This window comes from Rhagoletis pomonella, unplaced genomic scaffold (genome assembly GCF_013731165.1).
Source record: "Rhagoletis pomonella isolate Grant_MI unplaced genomic scaffold, Rhpom_1.0 Rhpom_scaffold_00002, whole genome shotgun sequence".
In the NCBI taxonomy this organism is placed as follows: Eukaryota; Metazoa; Arthropoda; class Insecta; order Diptera; family Tephritidae; genus Rhagoletis; species Rhagoletis pomonella.
The window spans coordinates 1916058-1938331 of record NW_023458556.1 but is presented as its reverse complement, the minus strand read 5'-3'; the positions used below and the strand labels follow the sequence as shown (position 1 = coordinate 1938331).

The following is a 22274-nucleotide window of genomic DNA, read 5'->3' as shown; positions in this document are numbered from 1 at the left end:
AAGTTAAATATCCTAATAAAATCACTTCAAGCATACATATAAAAAATCCTCATTTAAATTCCAAAACCGTGTATCGCAGATGTGCAAAACTTCGTAACTGACTTTTTTGCCAAACTGACATCAACCCTTATCCATTCATACCAAACTAGCAATATTTAGATATAAAATGTAGATATAGTAGGGATAAAAGAGAGAAATGTTTTGAATCAAAACAGGTTTTACTATCTTCTATCCTATTTACTAGCTGTTTTGGCAACCTCAGTTATGGGTTTTTTCATCATATTTTATTTTTCATATTGTTTCTTTATCCATTAATAAATAATTTTTTAGACGTAGATATAAATCACTCAAAAGTTATGAAACTTCAAAGTTGCAACGAAAAAATTTCGAATTTTTTCTCAATTTCACCAAAAGTGAGATTCGTACTTAATTTCTTGAATAATTTTTGATTTTCAGTTAGCGGGTAACCCCATTTGTCGAAAATATGTTCTTTTTATTTTTCCTTTAGCGCTATTTAGCTCTTTTACTAAGGAGAAGTGATTAAAAAGTCACGGAAATCCAGGAATAATCGCTGGGAACTTTATTCAAGTCTGCCTCCCTCCTCCTGAAAAGGAGCCCGTGTAGGGTTTTATATGAAGCCCCGGATCTCAAACTTAATACCAAATCATGCCCTGCTGTAGTAAATCAAAGTCAAAGTAATCAAAATTCCAGCATGCCGATGTGCTACCTCCTCTACTCCTGCGTGTTTACTTTGAGGACTCAGTATGAGCCAATGTTCGTTGGCATATTTAGGTATTAGCCAAATATTGAAGCAATTTATGAAATTGTGTTTTGCGTTCAGTTTACATTTGCATCTTCCCATACCCCGTTCGAGCCACTTTTTCCATTCATATTGGCGAACAAAGCGGCGGTTGTTGGGACTGCTGTTGCTACTGCAATGCCATTCAGAGCCACTTTAGTACACTGCTGACAGCACAACTCATGCAACACAGCAGCAACATGAGCCGGGACGGGACGGATGGTAGCAAGGCAGTGCGGCATCACAGCTGCTGATGATGTCAATTTTCATACGGAGACGGAGTAACATGTAAGCCATCGGACAGAGAAGCTCGTACACATGCCATGTGAAAGCAGAAAATAAAAATTAGGCGACCGCAAGCTGCAACATTGCAGTGCCAGCAGCAGGAGGATGCCGCCCTGTCAGGCCACCTATGAGTACGACGGCTGCACAAGTATGCATGTGTGCGTGTGAGTATGTGAATGTGAAAGCAATAGAGAAGCCTGAATGGAATGTGGTTGACTGCAATGCGAAAAGTTGTAGCCAACAGCCTGGCGCCAACAACACGTTGCAAGTGGTGATATGGTACAGTTTTTTGCATGTCGGATTTTGAGGTGATGAAATTGGCCACAATACAAAAACGTGTACCACTGTGCCGGTGGCAGCTCAACATTTGGTGGCGGTGGGTGGGTTGGGTGGATTGCCACACGCATGAGCGCACCAGCAGTATGGCAACCCATTCATGCTGCTGCAGCAATGTGCAATGCAACGACTATTACTGAGCGTTACTTGGCATCCGGGCACACGCCAACACGCCAACACGCCAACACCCACACGCACTCACGCATACAAGCATGCGTGCACTAAGCAAGTGTTTCTAAGTAGTTGTGCAACGTGCGTGCGTGCGAACTGTGCAATAAATTTTATGAGTGAATTATTAGATTTTTAAATGAAAGTTTACTGTGCAGCGTTGAGCATTTAATTATATTTATCGGGCAAAGTTTGCTCGAGAAGAAGTTCAAGCAGCCATTGCGTTTACGGTATTTTGCGAAATAACATGAATTTTGCACTTCTGCTTGAGTTAAAGTGCTTTCATATATATATTTATTTAATGATAATCCATGCATTTATTTTCAAGCCACCATCTGCTTAGCAGAGGCATGCGGATGAAAGCTTATTTGAACTTGTGAAAAGGTGAAGAATGGAAATTATTTAGGTAAATTGTTGGAAATAATTTTTGCGTTAGACTGTGTTAGGGTATGTTCACACAGAAAGCGGCGCCGAGCCGAGCGAAGCTGTTCCGGGCTAAGTGAAGCTTTCAAATTGCTGTAGCTGTGTATATGAAAGAGTTCGTACAGCAAGCTTTTTTAGAAACGTTTTAAATCGGAAAGCAAAGCAGTTTTTGATTTTGAATTTTCTATTGAATTTTTGAGTTTCATGACGCTGCTGCAAACAAGATATCAAAATATTCAAACAAAATCAAATATTACAACTAAACTTTTGAATAAAATTGAGCAAATATTTTTGCCGCTTTTCATTGACGGTAACTTTTGTGGTGGGAGTCCATCAGTTACGCTTCGATTTATTAAGTGTGAACAACAGCAGCTTCGCCTTGTTCCACCTTGCTTCGCTCCACGCCGCTCGGCTTTCTGTCTGAACACACCCTAACACTGTAGAACAATAAAAAAAATTTTGTATTTCGGATCTTAAACTGCTAAAGGAATGCTGGGCTCGAATCGTAACATACGTAAAAACAGATTTTTCTGCTTATAGCACATTTTCAATGTATTTTCAACGTTTTTGAATTCGAAGCTAAGAGCGTTCTTCAACCAAATTCTGAGATAAAGCGTTTTGCAATCAAATTCTGATGTAGGGCGTTCTTCAATCAGGTTTTGAAATTGGGCATCCTTGAAAAGATTTCTAAGATAGGGCGTTTTCGAATTGACTGCCGGGCACGGTGGGCAGGAAGCAAAGATAGGTTGCATAAAAATGTCGACAAAAACTGAAAGCAGGGTTGTATTTGTTAATATTTTTAGGTTAAGAATCCCTTTGAATTGAAATCCTAGCTGCTCCTGTTTTAAAGATATCCACATTTTACATAGTTATGATAGGACCGACTTTTGCGAAAGAGAAAAACATCCTTGTGCATTAAATATTCAACAATGTATGTGTGAGTAAATGTGTGTATATATATTATGTGAAAATATAAGTTTATGTAAGTTTTTAGCCGGTTTCAATCGTTTCCAAGGCGCACCACGTAGAGGCTACTTACTTTGCACCTCTTTGTTCTTTTTTTGGTTTTATTTTTTTATATTTTTTCTTGCTTTATTTTTTTATATATGTTTTTTGTTTCCTTTTATTTTTTTTGTTGGTTTACCATATAATATAGTCACACATTTTAGTATTCAAATATTTTATTATTTAGTTAAGTTTTTATATATGCTGGAATGAAAATGTCATTACAGTTTTCTTCAGGCGACTCACAAAAGTTGGTTTATCAATCATATTTATTTTGAATCTATCCCAGAATTTAATGAATTCCCTATGAACTGACTTCCCGGCCTGCTCGGACCATAATCCTAAACCATCGTTATTCAAGAATGAAATAGATTGCTTTAAATGTTAAAGGATAAAATGGGTTTTGACAGTTTGAGAAATTCCAGTACTTTTCAAAGCTGTGCGGAGTTCGTTAAGATTTTTGTCAAAATTACTAAGATCCGCTTGTTATGCGGAAAACCATGTATTCACGATTTTGCTCATGTCTTTGAACGAGGCAATATATTTGGTATTGTTTTTACTGAGAGTTTCTTCCATACAAACTATGTTCGACATTTTTTTGTATGTGGAAGACACTGTCAGCAAAAAATAAATAATTGAAAAAAATCAACGAAATTTTCTGGTAACTTCAGACTTGCACGGCACGGTACTTATAAGTAATCTAGGTTTCACGAAAAAAAAAAATAAATACAGGGTAACATTAAAATATCAGTCATTTGTTTCGTTGCTGTGAGCTTGTTTCAAAACTTCTGGCTTTTGCTATAATTGTAAAACTCTGTGCATGTCATTTTAACGTATTTAGGTACATACTTATATTAATCATCAACTATTGCTTATGCAAAACGTGCTACATTTAAAAAAAAAATCGCATATGAAAGAGCACCAACCCAACTCGTAATAATTTAAGTATACAAATTTTAGTATTTAGTATATCAATTGAAATACGCCAATATTAAAATGAAGCGCTTTGCACTTAACGGATGCTTTTTCATAATTAAGTTAAAAAAAAAATTTATTTAAATTCCACGCTGTCTGTAATGGGATTTGAACCCTGACGCTCTGGAAATTAGCAAATTGTGGCAAGCATCTTCGTGCACTCAGCTACAGCCAGACATGTAAATGTGCATTCAAATGTTCAGTTTGATTCAACACCACGTGTGCATGGTATGAAAGTATTGTTTTTAAGTACGAACATTTCAAAACGATAATCAAATAAAAAATATTCATGTTTACTATGCGTTATTTTCCCCAGTAAATTCATACAATTTTTTTTAATATTACAACGCGTTTTTTCTCTCAGCGTAGTCATTTTTAAGCAAAATTTGTGCAATCAAATCGAAAGCCGGGACACTTAAATGAAACCCGGGACATTTTAAGGTTGGACCGGGACATCGGGACAAATAGTCTAAAACCGGGACATGTCCGGGAAAACCGGGACGTCTGGCAGCCCTACACACAAAGCGCATACTTTCATGCGATTTTCTTTATGATCGCATTTGTGTTCTGGATGTACAATAGTCATTATTTCCTGAAAGAAGAGTACATAAATACCAAAATAAATCTCATACAAGCTTTGAATTTATTTACTTATTATGAGGAGTACCGTTGGCCTAAGTTAGAGCATTTTTATTTCTTGCACAAGCGCAGTGCGACTTGCCTGCGCTACTTGCTTATAGCAACAAACCTTTAATAAAAAATTACTACCGTATTATATAGCATACAATATTGTATACATACATACATATATTGCGATATTGAAAGTGTTTGTAATGGGAAAGTTCACGCTACAGAAAAAGGTAATTGTGGTGTTTTATCTAAGTTGTATACCGGTAGCGCCCAATAAATCTCGATCAATTATTCTTTCGGTAGGAAAAAATGGAAATGTTTCACATTGATTTGATCCGTTTTAGTGAGTTAAAAAAGGGGAACAGATTTGTATGAGATTTCTTTTCGTATAAATATGCTCTAATTATCGAGAAGTACGCCTTCCTCTTTTGCAAATATGTATATCCTATCAGAAGTATATAAAATGTGGATATCTTTAAAACAGGAGCAGCTAGGATTTCAATTTAAGCGGATTCTTAACCTTAAGATATCAACAAATACAACCCTGCTTTCAGATTTTGTCGACATTTTTATGCAACCTATCTTCGCTTCCTGCCCACCGTGCGGGATAGGTCGGTCTTCCACTCAGGTATCGAAATGCTAGAAAAATACACAAAAACTTAAAAATTTGTGTTGCAGCAGCAAACTTTGAGGCGCAGTAGAAATCACAGCGGTGACTTTGTTAGAATACGGCTGTGTGTGTGTACGTATGTTGAGTAGGATGTTTAGTGAGACCGAAAACCGACTAATCCTTTTTTTCTTATAAGCAATAAAGGAGTACTTGTTTTAAGTATTTCAGAATAACAGCTTTCAAACACACAAATAAGCACTTATGGCAATTTCTTTGCCTCTGCCGGCGCAAACGTTCGGATGAAGGAGTAATGGCCTCCACCAGAAATCGAATCGCATAATCCCCGAAAACCGCATTTACAGCAAAGGTATTAAGAGCATTTAATGAAAACAGCCGACCAAAGCAGCCCGATAAACAGGCAGCGGCCGGACGCGCAGAGGCGACACCGGGGAAGCGTTTGTAGCCAATTCAACTGGCCAACGAAAAGTCAGCCAAAGTAGAGAAGAACCAAACATAGGGCGCGAAGAAACGAACGAAACAAATTTCAAAAACCACAATTGGGCGAACAGAAGGAGAGAAATGAGGCACGCGAAGAAAGAAACGAACTTATTCAAAGGCGAAGTGCATTAAGTCTTAAGCCTACTTAAAGTAAAGACTTCAAAGGAGCTCCGACGCTTGGCAACATCCAAGCATCCAAACGGACAATAGCAACAAGAAAGCGGCTAAAATATGTATGTACCCGACGCGGGGAAAATCTTTGAATACCAGCACTAAGAGCAAATAATGAAAGTAAGAAGCACAGAAATCAAAATGAAGAGCCACTTCAGAACAAGTGGCCAAGATTAGCTCGGCTCAGTGAGATTTTCGCAGGCTCCGCTCAGCGTGGTAGGGGCAAGTAGTGCAGTTATTTTTTTTTTTTAATGTACAATTCACTGTTATCCAAAAGCGCAGCCAAAACTGTGACAAGTCAATAAGGCAGGAGAAGCGCTGAAATAGATTGGTTGCGACGCGGCGAAAGTCGTTGCAACAAAAAAGAATTGTGTCTCATAGCAATAGCACGCGTTTTCAATCTAAATACAGATGCATGTATGTATATGTGTATATATGTGCGTGTTTTAGTAAATTGGTATTTGCACCGGCAGCAAGTTTTTTAATATATGTATGTATCTATTAAAATTGTTCCCCTTCGCTTTTACTTCTGCCACTTTAAGCAAATGTGATTCTGTTCCTTTTGTTTCAGCCGTTTGTGGGCTATTTGCCAGTTAAATAAACGAAAAAACGAAGCTAAATAGGAACTCGATGTGCGCACAATGGCAGCAGAACAAAGGATTACTGTCGCGGGCGGTGCAAAGCCAGCGGCAGCAATGAAATTGCCGGCAAAATAATAATTTTTCTCTTTGAAATCGCAGGAAAATAACGTCAAAAGTTTGCCTTTAGCCATTGAGCGCCCCTTTCGTTCTGGCGCTGTCTTACACACATACACACATTCATACATAAGTATGCAAGTATTTTGTATGGGTTGCATGTGGCCAGCGGTTGGTTGGCTTGCCGCCTAACTGGCATCGCAGTTTAACAGTTTCGCAGCTTTTCGGCTTCACAGCTTCAGAGCTTCAGAGCTTCACGGTATCGCGGCTCCGTTGCAGGCCGGAGCGGTTAAACGCGATATAAAATATTTACGAGTTGGCTGAAAAGTTTTGCGAAGCAAATTAAAAATTTACCGGAAAAGTGCGAACGTTTTATTCTTTCAAAGCGCTTTTAGTTTAGTTTGAAAGTGAATTAATTTTTATTGTTGAATCTTTAAAAAATTGTTGCACCACTTGGTGTGTGGGGTGGCAAAGCTCTGGTCTAGTCTGGTCACCTATTTATTTACATATAAATGTACATACATATATAGCCCGAATAATTTTATTGCTGCATTTTTGATGTTCACGTACAGCCGCTAACGCATTACTAAAGGTGGCATCAGTGTTATTAAGTTAAAGCAAAAAATTATACTTCATCTTATTTAGCTCATAACTGCCAGCCTTTCCACACGCACTGGTATATTCAAATATTTTAGAAGCTGACTTTCATCGACTGACTGACATCTCGAGTGATCAGCGATACAACGATTAGAGGTTTAAATTCAGTCGGTTAAAAGTTAAGTCAATTCATTTTACTAAAGTATCTCCTTGAGGTAAACAGCAATTAAAAGGATCATGTTACGAGCGTAGGAAAAATATTTTCAACGGTATGAAATACGTAGAAATCAGGATACTAGGAAAAAGTGGAGGGCGGTTCCGGGTGCAGAAGTCCGCGCATTGTCAGTCACCGGGAAGCGGTTCAAGCTGCTCACAACTTTCGATATTTACACCAAGTATCCTCCGAAAACCAAGTAGCAACCGAAAACCCGGTTGGGGGCGATCAAATATTGAGAATGCTAACTCCCCGAAATGGATTGTGTGCTGGGCTTGAGAACCGCTACGTTGAAACAATGACCAGTGAACGGATTGAAAAAGTGTTTGGTGCCGCTTTCGATAGCCGAAGGGAAGCTGGAAATCGTAAAAGCGCACGATGCTGCTGGCGTATTGCCATCGTCGGCCTTAGACCTAGTCACCGTTGACAGTTATAACTGTGAGGTAGTGAATGACTTCGTATACCTAAGATACATCCTACACACCACTAATAATATCAAATTGATCCCCAGAAGCGAATAATATGACACGCCGATATGTAGGCGGTACTTTGTTCTCGGTAGGCAATCGAACAAGCCTTCTCTTACATCTTCCACATATGGATAATGAAGCACATTGAGGTCAGTTGGAGAGGTATAGGAGTCTCGGCCAAAACCGACACAGGGTTGCAATGCCGAACAAGAAGAAGAATAATTTTAAAAACGTTATGAAAAAAGCTCGTTTGCCTGTTTTAAGGACTTTCTTTGAATGACAATTTCTAAGACTTGTAACGTAGCTTCACTACGCTACACTATTAAGCCGCTCTTCGTATACGTGCGAAACACAAATGTGCTCCGAGAAGAAAGTTCACTGCATACCAATGCCCAAAGATTGCAAACTCCATTCACATCGCAAACGGCTCATTCGGCGATCGGCTTAAAGTAATCGACGTGAACTCAACGAGCATCAGCTTCCTTAGGTAAGCATGGAGCGCATCAGGAGGCTATAGGCCGCACATCCCACGGCTTTTGACTTTTTCTGCGAGAAAAGGCTGGCAGGTTGAGGGGTCTCAGTGGATCGGCTGAGTTCACTTCAGCCTTTGAAAAACCCCATCTCATAGACTCAATATTTTGTTCTAATAATGAAAGCTTTCAAACCCGAGGGGAAAGTTAAAAACTTGTTTAGCGACCCGGTATAATGTTTAAATATCAGCATGGGCTGCCACTGAAAGAAGTTATGTGTGTCTTATTTTCAACCATCCCAAAGCCCATTCTCTTAATTTTTGTATACCCTTAATGGCAGAAAGGTCGTAAATGAATAAATAGCGTGGCAAAGTGGAAGATTGTCGATACAAAACTGAGAGCGGCTTTGCGCTCAGGTTTGGGTGCGGCCGGGAGGAAACCTTAGTTGCATCCGGTTGTGGCTTAGCACAAATGCGTTGAGTTCCATTTTGTTTGTTTGCGTCAATTTTTTCCTTGGGTGTTGTTGTTTTTGCCGGCGATGATGTTCAACTCGTCTGGATTTTGCGGCATTGCAAGGTGATCTCTGCCCTTCTACGCATTCTCCACAACATCCGATTTTCTTTTGGCTGAATTTTCTTCTAGTTCAGCTATGGGAGTGCAACAAAAACCCGACAACGCCGCGAAAATCCACAACCCGCGGATGCGATTTTTTATATAGTTGATTTTTTCTCTACTTCCGTTATTTTTTTTTTCATTCTGCCGCTAGTTACGCGAGGCATAGTTAGTTGTTTGTTCATTTAATTTTGATGTCTACAACGGCGGCGGTGCTCTCATCACCCGACTGTAGCGCCCCCAATAGCTGTTTTCATTTTTGTTTTAATAATTTTCTTGCAGTTTTGTTCTGTTATTGTTTTTGGCATTGTGCAAAACTTCAGTATAATATATGTAGACCCCTACACATAGTACTTACCCCGTAGGAAAAGTAGTAATGCATTACATGCGTGATAAGTAATCGAATGTAATTCTTAAGCGTTCTCGATAATATTACTGCTAACTACGTAATCAGCATTCTAATGTATTCAAAAAGTTCCAAAAATTTCAGATAAAAAGACATTCATTTCTCGATACTAGGTAATGCAAAATTGAATGCCCCACTTTTCTTAGGACATCGCCCTGGAAAAAATTCGAATTTTCGAATGTGAAAGGGGTTGTTTTACTGATTATTTTTTTCGATTACTATACATTACATTTTCCAACTGGGCAGAATTTCTCCACCTCACACCAGTGCGCTCTGCTGTTGTTCTTAACTATCTCCTTTTATTCTCTTTATTTATGCCACAACAGCGCAATCGCTACAGCAGAAAACAAAAAAATGGCGAAGATGATTGCTCTTCTTTTCAGCGATTGTTCTCGCAATCTTTTTTCCATTTTCTTTTGTTCCTAATACATTTCATTACATATCTTCAGCGCTGTAGCTGCGGCTGCGAGTGCAACTTTGTTGGTGAGTCTGTGTCTATAACTGTGGCTGTGGCTATGCTCTTGGTTGCAGTTTTGGCCGTTGGCTACAGCCTGATGCCAGCTGCCTGTTGCCTTTTAGCCTTTTCCTTTTCCTTTTCACTTGCTACAGCTGCTGTTGTTGTTGTTGTTATTGCCATTATTACAATTACTATTGCAGTTTAGCATTGTTGCCGATTTTGTGCTCACAATTGCTGCCGTTTGCTGGTTTCGCGCACACACACACACACACACACACACACAACATAGCCATATATGTATCAGTAACCGGGGCGTCGGGATCAAAGTCAGTCTGCTCGAAATTAAAATATCCTGGCAACGAACGTTGACTCCTTCGCTTTTATTGTGTTGTTTATTGCTGTTGCTTCTGCTGTTATCGTCGTCATTGTTGTTATTGTCTTTGTTGGCGGTTATTACAGTTGCTGTTTATGCTACTTTAGTTATTGCTATTGCTCTTCCTTCGCCAGTGGATTACAACTGCTGATACTCATTTATAACGGCAGATTTCCGTTCTTGTAATTGCGCGCCAATTGTACGACGGCTACATTTGTCCATAAACTCGAAGGGAGTTGCACTTCGCCTCTCTGCTGTGTCTCGATAGTCGATAGATGTGTAGATATGTAAGTACATGTAAATTAGACTGGGTACCGGAGCTTGAAAGCTTACTTGGAAAGGATTTTGGCGTCATAAAAATCTCCGTCCTTGCCGATTTATAATCAGCCACCTAATTTCAAGTTTTTTGTGTGCTGGATATGTGAATATCCTTTAAACATTTTCTTGGCATAAAATATATCTTTCGATAAGCAAAATTGATTAACCCAATTTCTACCCGTCTAAATGCAATTATGGTTAAAACAAAATTAAACATTTTCGTATCAATCACAATACAAGCTCAAATTTTATAATGAAATTCCGCCAGCACTGAGATTAACATTAAAATACCTGTGCCAGTGACATGTGCATGTGAAATAACCATCTTTGCAATAGTATATTGATGAGTTTTTAGAAATTTTTAAGCCAACAAAATTTAACTAAACTTAAACTTAAACTTATTTTTTTATCTTGATGGTTCCTCTAAGTAAAGTCGTGTTTATCTTTTAACATACGATATGGGGATCAATGAAAGTATGAAAACTAGTTTGTTTAAATCATAAAATTTTATAAAGTAATTAACTATATAAGTTTTGCTTCTCGAAAGGTTTTTAAAAGCTCTAAATTAGCTTATTAGCTCTAAAAAAGACGAAGTTTGTTTTTTAAATTTGATATATGACTATCTTGGCAGATAACTTAATTGTTTACAAAACCGCATTAAGGTTTTTCTTTTATTTGTAAAATCTAATTATTTATATAATAAAGTTGCGGAACAACATTTTCTTCATTGAAAATTCTTATTTTTTCGAGCGCTAACTGAAAAATGAAGATCCGAAAAAAACATTCGTTTTATTTAATACAGTCTAATGTATATGTACATATATGTACATTTGGATGTAGATCTCTTTACGCCCAATAATCGGGCCAAATATAAAAATTCCTGAAGGAATGCCGACGGGCTCCTTTGCGACGCGGAAAGGACGAACATTTTTATGACGGTGGAATCACAATTCTTTTCTTTCGTATATAGACTGACCCGGTCTAATGTACATACATTATTACACGTATCTTTCCGCAGCTAACTTTCAAACAAAAGGGAACGAAACCACAGGGTTGATTGTTGGCAGGTGCCTGATTTAAAAATTCTCCAATATTTCCAATTGGTGGAAAATGAAAAAAATTTCGAAGCGCTTAAAATATAACATAATTATTTATTTGCCAAATTTAGGCTGCATTTGTGTTATCCTTCAACTCTTCAAATTTTCTTCTTTTAAGCTGAAAGATTTTTAATCGCATACATATACGCAGGTATTGTCTTCCCCGAGAGTTTTGCTTCACATCGAAAGTCGTGCTACCTCATTTTGAGAGAAGTGAAGAATTACAACAATTTAAACACAAAATGGAATTGGCACCTTTTCCCCCTTAGGTGAAAATTTGTAGTTTGAAAATACCCCCTTTTCCCTTTACAGAAAAACCTTTGGTGTGAGCAAAAATGATGTTTTGTAAATAAGGCAGATCGGATTATGCGTTCTCTGGGAAGACAGTACCTGCAATAATTGTACCTATCAAGTAGCGTACATATGTATGTTTATTAAACAAAATATGTATGAGTGCAAAGAAAAAATAAAAAAAAATTGATACATGGAGTATGTAAGTAAGAGAGCTTTGCGGTTGCCACTACTACAATGCTTGTACGACTGTGATCTCGCCTTTTTTATAGGCAGCCAGTCTGTACCCAAGGAGCCAAGGTTCTCAACTAAAACTCCCACAAATTCTTAGATGGTCCATTGTCATATTTTAGGAGAGCCCAGAGCCTACAGGTGTTTCTTGAATTACAGAGGCGAACGAGTGTTCGAGTAACGGGCGATGTCCTACAAAGGAAGTTCCATAGTAGATACTAAGGGAAGGTGTACTAATCTGGACGGACGAAGAGTAACGCGTGTGCCCTGGCAAATAACTTGCACCACGAAGAAAGGGCTTCAAATCTCTCTGACCATTTCTTCGAGGGCATAGGCAGATTAGGTATCGCCGCTCTACGGGGACGCTCCTGATAAGTCAAAACATCAGTACGATGTAAGTATATTTAGGGGAACTATTCCCCTCTGGGCCTTTGTGACTACCCAGTGAACTGTTGCGAAAAATAGCCCGCCTAACCTAATCAGATTATTTGCCTTTCGAATTTCACATGGACGCTTATGTAACTATTCCTCCTGGTTTTTCGCTTGAAAAGTATGCATCGAAGCAAAACTTTACAAACCATTTCGTTTTTTATAGATATTTTGTGTTTATTAAGTTGTGAAAAGTATAAAATTTTTAAGGAATAAATTATTAAAATTCTCTGCTGTGGTTGCGTAAATGTGTGACTGTTTGCATTTGTAGAAACTGTTAGTGAATTAAGTTAAGTGAATGGTACTGAATAGTTAATACTTTTTTTTTTTAAATATAAAAGTACTTAATTACTTAAAATGCCCAGTTAAATTACTTTCGTAGCCAATGAATTATGAAACATAAAATCATTTCGTTCATAAATTTATGTACATAGATAGATATCTGTAGCCGAGATGGTAAGCATCGAAGCAATTAAACTTAACAAATTCCTTTTCTGCAATTTATTTGCCATGCTCGTCATTTATTCCAACTCAAATGAGCGTGATATTGTATTTGCAGTCATCATTCGTTTCCATTTACAAAGCCATACATACACACACACAGTATGTACAAAACTGAATGTGCGTTTGTGTGTGTGTGTGCGTGCACTTGCGAGTTCATCACAGTCGGTTTGATGATTGCATCACAGTTCATTTGCTTAGTATGATTGTTGTTATTGGCGTTCTGGTTGTCGATTTGTCATGCGTTCGAGCTCTGCTGTGAATACAGCCGAATTCCCAGGACACGAGTTCCGGAGCTGCCGCAATAACATTTTTGCAGGCACTTAACGCAATCAAGTGTACTTTCTTATATTTTCTCATTTGTGTATGTGCATACAGGCATAAAAACACATTTCCATATGTACTCGTATGAATATGCACATACACAAATGCGTACATACCCTGCAAGAAATGCGTCTAATCTGGGATGACTCCAGGAGCAATCGCAAAGGAGCATGCGACTAATACCCCACACGGGGTTCTCAGGTTTGTTAAGCGAATACCTTCTCTATGTGCCAACGCCGCACTTGGAATTTCATTGACTAAGGGCCGTTTGCACCATGTCTGGTTAATTCTAGCTCCCAGTTAAACATCGTTATCGACGTTATCGGCATCCAGCAAATAACATGTGATCGATAAAGCAGTCGTTGTACTTAACCGGAGCGTCTACCTCCGATTTGTGTTAATCAGGTATTGAACAACCAGCCTTAAATAGGTTAGACGTGAGTCGGGGACTAATTGATCTAGAATTATATTGGTATGAGACTAATCTTGGAATACTCTCTTTGGAGATTAGTCGAGCAATTCTCTGCAGGGTATTCACTAAGGATTGCTTAAATAAAACTTAGAAAGCAATCAAGTGTGAACTGATTTGTAACAAAATTAGTCGATATTAGAGGGAGAAAGGGTAACTATGAATATATTTGTATGTATGTATGTATGTACACAAGCTAAAGGTATGCAGATTGGGAGTAAATATATTGTTTGGTTGGTAAATTTAAGATGCACGTGAATTATATATACTTTTATTTAATATACGAGTTTTTATTTTTATGCTCAAAACTAATTAAAAATTGTTTCAAAATTTGTTCAAATATTTACTATGCAGTTTGCTAAAATATAACGACCTTGAAGCAAGCAAAGAAATATCTCGAAGCGCATACTGAAATATATTTCACATGAATTACTCGCTGTAAAATCCTGTGTCGAATAACGCTCAGATCACTATCCAAATTGTTTGAGTAAGGTCGCTGGACCAATGCTATCGCTCGAAAGAACCATTGTTTACCCACAAAACCAATTGAAAAACTTCATTGAAAACCCTCCATCAAAAAGGGACTCACTGATTCTGCACCTCAAAAAGTACAAAGACGAAATAATTACCACTCAGTAACCGCTACTAAACTAAAACTATTCTGCACTTTACAGAAGATTTTGTAACCGAAAAATTTTATTACCAAAAATGTTACCAGTTCTTGTCACCGCGATTCTGGGTACGATGGTAATACAGTTAAAATATTCAGCAATTCAGCTATGAAGAATTGTTGAAATTCTGGCATTGCATATTTCACGGGGCAATCATTTGTTACGAGCTTATGAGATGGTAACAAAATTTACCGGTTACAAGACTGCAAAGAATGCGGAAAGGGCTTAAAAATTTACAGGAACTTTATTTACCGGCTACAAAAAGTTTATTAACAGCGCAGAATAGAGCTATTAACCAAAACTGAAGAAACAAAATCTGCAAACTATTTACTCCGTCTGAAAAGGGAGTAAGAAGATCAACAGCACTATTATCCATGGTTGAGAGAGCTATCATCTTTTGCGAGTACTTATGTAAATATTTGAGACGAATTTTTTTCAGGCGACACGGAACTATTTATATACCTTACTAACCGGAAGTAGAAGAAGACACTAACTACAGAAATTTTTCTGACGATATCCTTCCAGCATCGACTATTATTATTGCGATACAAATCGATGCAAAAATCAATGTTTTTATTTTCTGCTCAACTATTTCTATTATTTTCTTAGCAGTCGATACTACGGGTTGTTATCCTTACCATATACAGCTGATAGTTGTTGGTAGATGTGAGCAGTAGCAAAGTTAATGACCAGGTAATTAAATCCCCCGCGACCCGTAACCTAATTACACTCCGTGTCAAAAATATAACTACACACATATTGACAAGTTTTCAGAGTATATTTTTTTGATATTTAACCGACTTAAAGAAAAGGCCTTCCTTCCCAATATTTTTTTTATCTATATACAATGCTACCTGCTTACTGTGGAAAGGGTGGCACCATACTGATTTGGACGAATTTCTCCGATATAAAAGAAAATGAGCAAAAGCTTCAAACTTTGTTGTATTAAAATCGAATAGGCTACAAAACTGCTTACTCAAAATCTTTCTAAGAAATCTAATTAAACCCCACTTGAAATGTTTACGAAATATGTTGATTTCTTGCATACATTGAACATATGTATATCGCTAGCTTAGGTTAAAAGTTGCTAAGTTCCCTTTTTACTCATATTTTGATATAGGAAGCCAGGGATACTAAAAATGCATAGTTTTGAAAATGATTAAAGTACATACTTGTTTTATTTTTTCTCGTTTATATTCAATGAAAGGAAAATTTGCTAAGTCCAAAAGAGGCACCGAAAATCCGACAAAACCAAACTGATACGAAATCTCTTAATAAAGATCGAATTGGTCTTATTCTAATGGAGTTTTTCTTTGCTTTAAACACACAAAATGTTGTATTTATTCAAAGCTTTGCGAAATACTTGAACGTAGTGGCTATAAGAAGTTTTTTTCCTCTCCTGTAAAATTAAAAAAATGGACTTAGCAACTTTGCCCACTAAGCTAGCAGTATGGTTTTTGTAAAAAAATGGACTATATTTAAAAAAACAACTAACTAAAATTAAATAACCAAAATAAAAAATCTTAAAACTTGTCAATATGTGGTGCGTATATAATTTTGACACGGAGTGTATATGTAGGTACACATTTAATCGACGCCTTCCGTCAGTTGTTGCCCCGTTTGCGCTATAAATCAATATCTACACGTATTTCCACCCCTCTTCGAATTGAAGTGATAAATCGTTTATATCGTCTGTCGCGTTTGCTGTTAGCTGCCTTGCATTTTTTGCCGCTTTCATATATGGCCGTGTAAAGGTATAAATTTGTGCGCATTACCAAGGCTTAATTAGATAAGAGCCAATATAATTAATAAATGTCTGTAGTGAAATTAGCAGCAGTCGTCGAAATATCCGAAAAGAAATGTAAAAACAGCAAAGAGTGAGCTGTGGGGAGCTACGAGAGTGTAGATGTGAGTCTGACGCAAGTGTCTGTGCTGCATGGAATATTCAGTAAGAAAAATCAATAGGGGTAATTAATCAAGTTACAGCAACTTAGCAGCCCGGTCACCCGGCAGCCCGCCCAGCGCCACCATCATCAGCACAATACATCCTCCATCTGCTACAACACCTAAAAGATGCAGCGAACTACACTGGAGCTATGCACGCCTACACCGATAGGTCAGCGGCGGCTGTGTGTGTGTGCAAAATGTGCGAAAGGCAAAAAAGTGAAAATCAATGTTATTAGCTAAAGTTGATGACGGCGGCATTAATCACCAAAGGCTATGTGCGTAGGGGCGGAAGGCAGCATACAGGGGTTGCCCTATGTGCACACTTGCGCCTCTCTGTGTGATGGATTTGCGGAGAGAGACAGTCCTAAAAGCCAAAATTATGCAAACTGAGTCTGTGAACATTGGTCGCGAAGGCACTTCAGTCGCTATCGCGCGCGCGGAGGCAACATCAGCTATGCAAATTTTAATAAAGCAAGCACTCTTGTTGGAGCAGCGCATTCAAAATTTGAACAAAAGTTCTTGCAAACTCCTTGAAAAGTAGGCGTCCGTAATAGCTGATCTTCAGCATTTAAATCTAAATGAAGTGAAAATGCTCATAAAGTTGCCACTAATTCTCTTTGGTTCTTCAATTTAAGTAAAACCCCCCTTGCTTTGTTTCATATCTCAAAATATCTTGTGCACCGTTTGATCTGGCTTGAAATGCCCTGCAACTGTCCGCGTCAAGTGGTTGTCGCTTTCCTATCATTTCTATCTCCTAACTGTACTAGCAAAATGCTCAACTTCCTTAGCAGGTATGAAAAGTATTATTGTTGGCGCTTATTTGCGCAGCTTACCTTGATCCGCCACATTAATGACGCCGTCCTGCGCCACCGAAATGGCCGAAATCGCCTGAAAGCGAGCATTCGACGATAGCAAGGTCTCCGCGTTGCTCAAAGTGCCATCATCATTCATGGCGCCGCCCATGCCGTTAGCTGCAGCTGTTGTTTTGGCGCCCAGCAATATTGTTGTGGTTGTCGTTGGTCCAGTTGACATTAAATTACCACCGGCCACGATGCCCGCCAGTCCACTGGGAGCGCCGACCGTGACACCGACACCGCCGCCGCTGCAAATGCAGGGAGCACCCACACCCGCACCGTTGCCTGCACCAGCACCATAGCCAGAGACAGCACCATTTCCGCTTCCGCCGCCATTGCCGTTGTTGCCGTGTCCGTTGCTGCCAGCCGGCGTTGTTGGTGTGGTGGTACGTTTCGGATTCATTGTCGTTGAGTAGGCGCTACCAGCGACGCCGCTGCCGGTTGATGAAAGCGCCGAGGCCAGACCGGATGTTGAACTGTTGACAGTGTTGCCATTGGAGCAATCGCAGGTTAGTGAACTGTGAAAGAGAAGAGCAGAGCATAGGAGAGGTGTTGAGTACGGAGTTGGCAAACAAGCGAACTGATGAGTGCTTAGCTTAAAAAATGCAGTATGAATGAGCATGTGTGTGTGTGTTTGTGCATTAGTAGGTGTGTGTGGTTGTGGAAAGAGAAATATGAGCCGAGACAGTGACAGTGATGTACGAGCCATGGTCTCCGATTTCGCAAGTTGGCCACAACGACCGCGACGAACTACGCGCACTTGGCTGCATTGTTGCGCCCACCCACGGGAATGAGGCAGATGAGTTTGTTTTATTGCAGAGCAAACGCTGAAATGGTTATGAGCTGCTGCAGATGCGTCAACTTGGTTTCTGGATTGGGGCTGGGTGCAACAAATGAACTCGGTACTTAATGACATAACGCGAGTAAATAAAGGAAGTTTTAGAGGTTGAGACCACCGAAACACCGCTCATATATCGCAGACGATTAGGGCGCTTAACAGCGCGTGCATCGAAAACTATGACAAGCTAACACAAGGTTATGTACGAGAACAAACTAACCAGCGACAAGTGAAAATGATACCAGGGGGGACGTGGCTCAAAAATGGGGTAGCAAAAACTGAAATTGTCCCCCACAGCAAGCATAAGGTCTGGCAAGAGAGCAATGAGGCATGGAAAATGGCAGAGCTCATCGCAAAAAGTAATGGCAGTATGCTCCGGCCAATGTGTGAGAAGCACGAGGAGTGATGTGCAATGAGTTCCTGGGTTATCAACAGAAAAGTATTCAGTGAAAAATTAACAACTTGACAAAACAGTTAGGCAAACAGCGACAGATTAAAAGGCGAACGAACGAAAGAACTAACCATACACACAACAAATGAGCCAGTATACGGCTAGGCTCTTTGCTACTCTGCCATTCTATGCATTTGTTGCTGGCCGGCTGGGCCGCCGCTATGGTGGAGCCTTGGCTGGAGATGCTTGCAGCTGACAGCCATAAAGACTTGCAGATATGTATAAGCATCACCAATACACTCGGCTTGACAATGTTGTCAGCTGTTGGTAATGACGCCAGTTTGTACGTCAGGGGAGGAGTGAAGGCGCATTTGCGCGAATTCCGGAAGATTGGATGTAGAGCGAAAATAAAAAAATGCAATGGAGGAGCCGCAAACAGCGCTGTGAATATTTAAAAGGATTGGTTTGAGGGAATCGCGTATCAAATAACTGATATTTTTAGGTCGTTGGCATTCGATACCAATTTACTGGTTGGCCTTAGTGAGAAAAATGCTGAAAGTGTAGTCTCCTTAAATTTCATTCGTTTGTGAGATTTTAAATATGTTTAGTCTGAGTGATATGGCAAAAAATTTATGTGAATCAAAGTGGAAATGTTAAAATGTCTTCAAAGTTTATTACGACTGTGTATATTATGGTGTGCTAAACAGTTTTTCAAACTTACCCCAGACCCTCCTGCTTGCCAGCAAAGTAGCGCATATTTCCCGCTGTGTCCACCACTCGAATTGAATTTACCCGTCGTGAGTCGCTGTCTGCGATGTAGAGATCACCGAATGGCGAGAACGCCATTGCCAGCACTGTGCCCAGCACATTCTCCGACGTCTTGTTCGATTTGTCTTGACCATTGTTGTTGCAATGCAGGGGCGTGCCAGCTACAACGCGAATCTTCATGTCCGAAGTCAGGCGCAGCACCAGCCGATCGTCGATAAAATGCAAAGAACCGTCGAGTGGACTGAGCGCCAGACCAGTGGGCCATTGAAGTTGTGCTTGGTTTGCCATTAGAGTGCCAGAGCAAGGCGCTGGGCTCCAGTGGTTGTGGTGGCCATGATGTCCAATCAGTGTGTGTATGACTCCCTTGGGATCCACCGCTCGTATGTTGGTGCCATCAGCAATGTACATGGTGCGATCTGCGGCAATGGCCAGCCCCTTCGGATGCGAAAGACGAGCCTGCAACGCCGGGCCTCCGTCACCGCAATTGCCCTCATCACCGGGTATGCAACGCTGTCCGCTGCCTACAATGGGCTCACTGTTGATACTGGGGTCCTTCACTTTCTCTAAACGCAGCAGTCTTAGAATTTGGTGCCGCTCCGGATCGGATATATACAGGTGGCCATCTGCGGGCGACACTGCCAGGTAATACTGATAGGAAACCTGTGTGGCACTCAGTTGCAGTATTGTGTAGACTTTGCCATCAGGTGTGATGCGTCGCACCAAGTTGAAATCGCCCACGTACAGGCTGCCGTCTGGGCCCGATGCCAACGCGATGGGTGTGAGTAGCTTGGCGTCCTTGGCTATGCCGTTGCAGTGGTCGGGACAGTTCAGCGGACGTTGCAAGCCGGTGCCCATCACCACCTTTACGGTGCGAGGGTATTCTTTCATGTGAAGCGTACTGCCATCCCCCTTCTGTAATATGCCTTCGTGGAAATTGTAGTGGTGGTGTATGTCCAGCCCCCAGCCCCCGATGTCTGAAATGTCGACGTCATAGCCCTGTAGCTTGGCGGTTTGAGTGATCCAAACTGGCATCTTGCAGGTCGAGTGCTGGTAGCCGACGGAAATGCGTGCAATGGTGACGCCGTAGACCTTCTGCCGATAGACATTGCGTTTGTTCCAGGCGAACGTGTGTATTAAGTTGGGATCGGCCTCATACGTCTTCACGTGAAGTGCGCCCTCGATTTCCACGCCCACATGAACATGCGTCAGAGTCTTTGGTATCTTTTCCGCGGTAAGGCGCATGCGTACGATGCTCAAGTAGCCTGAGGCTTGCGAAGACTGATACGTGAGATGCAAGTCAGAGCCAGGTATCTGTATTGATTCTTGTACGATCTGGAAGAGGAACAAAATTTTAGTAAAGTTGCAAAAGTAAATGTTCTTAGCTGCACCCGTGCACACAATAAGGAAATTTTAATCGAAAGATGCCCAAGGAGCAAATCATTTAAGCCAAGTTCGCCGGCAACCCCATTCATGCTTTGCAGAAACGTATTTAGGAAGACACCCCCATTTACAAACGAGGGCTCTGGGAAAATTTAAAAGTGCTCTTAGTTTATTTTAATTTAATTAAAATACTCGGATGAGACAGCTGATGTCAGTGCCAGCAGCCAACAGCAAGCAGCCAGGGGACAGTATAAGGCGTGGGGTCGATGAGGCGACGCCAGCATAGTGGCGAGTGTGGCTGTTTTTGTTATTTTTGTCGGCGCCTGGGCTGCTGTGCACTACCCTAAGCTCATCATAAATAATGCAAGGTCGAGCAGAAACTTTTCTCCATGCACTCGGCAGCTGTAGTCTTCACCAGTGTAACTGTAATGTTTATAATTTTTATATTGTTTTCTTTCCATTCGCAAGGAAAGCACACGGGTGGCTTCAAGTGCAAGAGAACTTAAAAAATAATCAAGCGTAGCTTAAGCTCAAACAGTGTGTAGCTGGGTCGCTACCAGGTGGATGAGGATGAAGATGTGGCCCGTAAGCAGTGGAGAGACAAGGCTACAAACCATAAACATTCATGGTAGCAGAGACAAGCTCATCCAGCTGCAGCCAAGTGGCGCATTGCTTGCAACGTGACAGTTTTACCAGAGCCGCGTCGCCACTACCTAATTAAGTTAGAGCAGCAAATTCTATTTAAATTGGTTAGCAGCGATAACCTCGTATCCCGACTGAGTGCACGATGGGTGGGTAGGAGGGGGAATTGACGCCAGCGATGTGGCGCTGGACTGTCTTTACTCACCTGCGTTTCGGCGAATATGACGCGCTTGCCCGGCATGGCGCCCACGCCGTTCGGCATCCAAGTGCTAATTAATTGGGGTTTCAGCTCCTCGTGGTCATGCTCCACGCATATTTTGTTCACATCGGCCTGTTCATCGGCGAAGTGGTAGAGTATGGAGTTGAGGAAAGTGAGCGCTGGATTCATTGGAGCCACTCTGAAAGAAAACCGCAACATCAAATTTCGTAATTATTAAAATTAGATCCGGGCGATTCAATTAATCCTGCACTCGGGCAACCGAATGGCTGCCTGAAACTTACTTTATGCTGCGGCCATTGCTTTCGTCATCGTCGCTCAGCTGCATCTGCACGGGCGGCAACACCACAATTCGATTCCATGGCACAAAGACGGTGCGCGTGAGCGGCCTGAAGGGAGAGCGCTGAAACTGCAACGTAACTGCACCGCCGCCGTTTACGAGCACGTCAAACCTAGTTGGAAGAATAGAAGGAGAGCGAGGTGCAGGCAAATCAATGAAGTTCATTAATTAGCATCAAATTCGGCGCAAAATTACAGAAGAGCACAAGCAAGGCGACGCCAAGAACGCCAACTGCGCCAAAGTCTATTCAGATTACGTATACGCACCGCCCCTCGAAGCAGAATCGCACGCGAGCGACTCAGGTTGCCAAGACGCCGGCGAGTGGGCTTTAATTGAACATAAATAATGAAATTTCATGTTTTTCGCCGGAAT

At 40.6% G+C, this 22274-nt stretch overlaps 1 protein-coding gene across 1 annotated transcript in view; it reads right to left on the bottom strand.

The window, feature by feature from the left end:
* Positions 1-22274, bottom strand: part of LOC118732411 (teneurin-a) — a 108014-nt gene that overhangs the window by 7173 nt on the left and 78567 nt on the right. Inside the window, exons 4-7 of the mRNA XM_036461545.1 lie at positions 21847-22014; positions 21551-21743; positions 19277-20655; positions 17306-17844 (exon numbers count right to left, since the gene is read on the bottom strand). Of these exons, the coding sequence (XP_036317438.1) occupies positions 17306-17844; positions 19277-20655; positions 21551-21743; positions 21847-22014 (2279 nt within the window). The remainder of the gene's footprint in view (positions 1-17305; positions 17845-19276; positions 20656-21550; positions 21744-21846; positions 22015-22274) is intronic.